Below are 2,979 nucleotides of genomic sequence, written 5' to 3'. Positions count from 1 at the left end.
CAGAGAAAGGCAAGCCTATATTTTAAGTTCTTAGAAATATATAAAAAGAAACTTTCCAAATTTTTATGATTTGCGAGAGAATTGACGGAGAAAATTTTATGATAAGTATTATTTTGATTATATTAACATGAAATAGCTATATATCCTCAAATAAGTAATACAATTTATTGTGTAATATTCGTACTATATGGTTTAATTTCATGAATAAAAAATAAACTTACACATTTAAATATTAGCATACAAACATAAAATTACAAATATCTTGTAAAGCTATTTAGCTTATTTTATTCATCCACGCATGATACGGATGTGCAAATTAATAACCCATAAAATAGTAAATAATTTGTCTAATATTGCACTTAGGATGTACAGTTTTAAATATGAAATTACTTTAAATTTATGGACACGCTCAATTGTTAATTATATTTATTTATATATATTTTTGGTGGAAATTTATTTATATATTATTGAAGTCACCATTCCTAGTCTCGGATACTAGTCCTTGTGAATGTAGAAAATTCACGCTGAGAGAGCTTTGTTCCTTACTGAGCCGACCTGACTCGACTAAATTGGTTGAACCCAATTAAATTTTTGAATATAGGTTCAAACCGAAAAATATGCTTTCCTCATGTCTGGCGTGTAGAAAATGGAAATAAAAGAAGACAAATGTTTCACTAATAACATGAAATCTAAGATCTCATGAAAGGGAGCATGGTACAGACACGTTGTAGTCTTGGAAGCAAAATATTTCATATTCGATTTTCGTCTTGTGCTTTGAGGATTTTTTAATGTAAATATGCTGTTCGTTGTTCTACTTTCCCGTTATTTCCTCGAGTTCGACATCCTTAACATGGAGCTAACTGAAATAGGGAATTTTTAATAATCAGGCTGCGAATATTGAGACGTAGATTAAATACTTTCGTAAGCATATTCTACAGGCCGGGTCGCATTAATCCATTTAGTATTTTTATCCATATATTTATATTTGTTCTCTTTCATCGCAAGTAAAGGTCGAAGCCACAAAATTCAACCAAAATGTGGAGTGGCGGTACATCTTAATTGGGCCAAAAGTTTATACTATACGAATAAATCCATACGAATAATACTATAGAGTTTTACTGCATATGGAAGAAATTCTAATGGTACGACAAATTACATTGCATAGCGGAGAGTGACAAGGTTACTATTACTGTTGTCCACCATGTTATTGAAAAAAAAAAGCAATGGTACGACAAATAGCTTGCGTATCTTCCTTATAAGATATGAACTTGGTTTGGGTTAAGCATATTACAGCATCAAATAAATTTAGATCATGGTGGTTTCTATGGACATTTGCATCCGATTTGTCACCAGGAAAGTTGAGTCTACACGTTTGATAATGATTGACAATTAGTCTATGAATTAGTCCAACATCAGTTTATATATAAAATTAGTCGGAAGTTAACCAAATATGATATAATTGTCAAACTATGCGAAGATAGATTTGATTGGCAATGCATAAATTGACAACTCACTCAAAGGATTTGGTAATCAGGGCCAAGTTAATTCCAATTCAAAGATATTCTTAATCAATAGACCGGAGATATCTTGTATTTTACTGAAAAAGTAAAATTACGAAAGCAGCAAAAAATGAAGTTGAACTCCACAACCTTCCGATCCTATTCATTTCTAACGCGGGCTTCGGCCAAAATTTGTCCAACTTTTCAACATAAATGAAGTGAAAGAATACGCAATCTCGCTAACTTATGATGTAGTAGATTACTATTAAACTCTTTGCTAAAATTCAAAGTTGACTTCATTTCACAATCCCCAAATGTGCACATTTGTACGTATCACAAACGAAACATTGTTCACCTTGAATCCCGAAATTGACGGTCCAAAACACTATAAAAGGCAACATTTGCCTCACCCCTGGAGCCATCAAAATAACTTACTGAAACATCTGATTCTATCAACATGTCCAGAATTATAATCTTAGTTGCGTTGCTTGGGCTGGTAGCAGCTGCTGCAGCTGATTTTGCCGCAGAACCTCCCCATTTCCGGCACAGGCCACGCCATGAGCACATGATGCCGCCTGTGGGAGCCCCGAGGTCCTTCCCGGAGCACAAGCTGCTCCATGATAGTGAACATGGCCCAGGCCCCAGGCCCGGACCTTTCGTGCACCCGCCCAGGATGGCTGGAGCGCCGGACCACATGGCTCACCACCACCATGGTGCACACCCTCCCATGATGGAGCACGGTCACGGGCCCAATGGGAAGGTCATGCCACCAAGTCATGCTCCCCAGATGCATCCGCATCATCACGATCCTCTGGCTCCGGCCTATTAGAACTTATGACTAGGGTAACAAGAGATTATTGGAAGATGGTTTATCAGAATAAGAGCATATTTTGCTCGCTATATGTGATTTTATCATGTGTCAGCTTTCATGCAGAATGATTCATGTTATGAGAAGACCACTAGCAATGCATTGCTTGTCTTCTGATCGTTATATGTAATGTTATGATAGGGGAGGCCTATCTATATATATAGCAGTGATCTTTATCTTCCACTTAGCTCTATATATGTTCGATCCACACCAGGTCTCCTTCTTGTATGTTATCTAGTTTTGCTTTCTCAAATCTTTAGTTATGATATATAGCTCTTTCCTTTACTTAAAACAGAAAAATCATCAATTCTGATCAAGTTCAAGATTCGGAATATCAAAAACCATGAAGTGTGTAAACAGGCATGGATAAACTGTTATCCTATAAGGTTGTCGACATATGCCCGTATCAACTCCTTCCTCGATGCCAATGGGGGCTTGGCTAAACCCTCAAATCAGAACGATTTAAGAACCCGCAGTTAACCATTTTGTAAGGAATTACTCCTAAGTTCTAATTTTTTTAACTTGGGGAACTGGTACTTGTCACCTGTGTTCTTTATTGATTGGGTTTTGCACGAAATCTAAATTGCGGAGTCACCTCCCTTGTAACCGCAA

General features: G+C 36.5%; 1 protein-coding gene across 1 annotated transcript; it reads left to right on the top strand.

Annotated features, from left to right (window-relative positions):
* The first annotated feature begins 1,956 nt into the window (after positions 1–1,956).
* Positions 1,957–2,328, top strand: LOC116209027 (histidine-rich glycoprotein-like). The gene has a single exon (XM_031542595.1). It carries the CDS (start codon positions 1,957–1,959, stop codon positions 2,326–2,328), a length of 372 nt encoding a protein of 123 aa, XP_031398455.1.
* Positions 2,329–2,979: the final 651 nt, after the last annotated feature.

This window comes from Punica granatum, chromosome 5, assembly GCF_007655135.1.
Source record: "Punica granatum isolate Tunisia-2019 chromosome 5, ASM765513v2, whole genome shotgun sequence".
Classification (NCBI taxonomy): domain Eukaryota; kingdom Viridiplantae; phylum Streptophyta; class Magnoliopsida; order Myrtales; family Lythraceae; genus Punica; species Punica granatum.
Note: the sequence above shows the minus strand (reverse complement) of the source record. Positions and strands in the feature narration are given on the sequence as shown.

Bases quoted from the DNA above. Each gene is read 5' to 3' on its own strand.
- LOC116209027 (XM_031542595.1), top strand. From the start codon at position 1,957: ATGTCCAGAATTATAATCTTAGTTGCGTTGCTTGGGCTGGTAGCAGCT.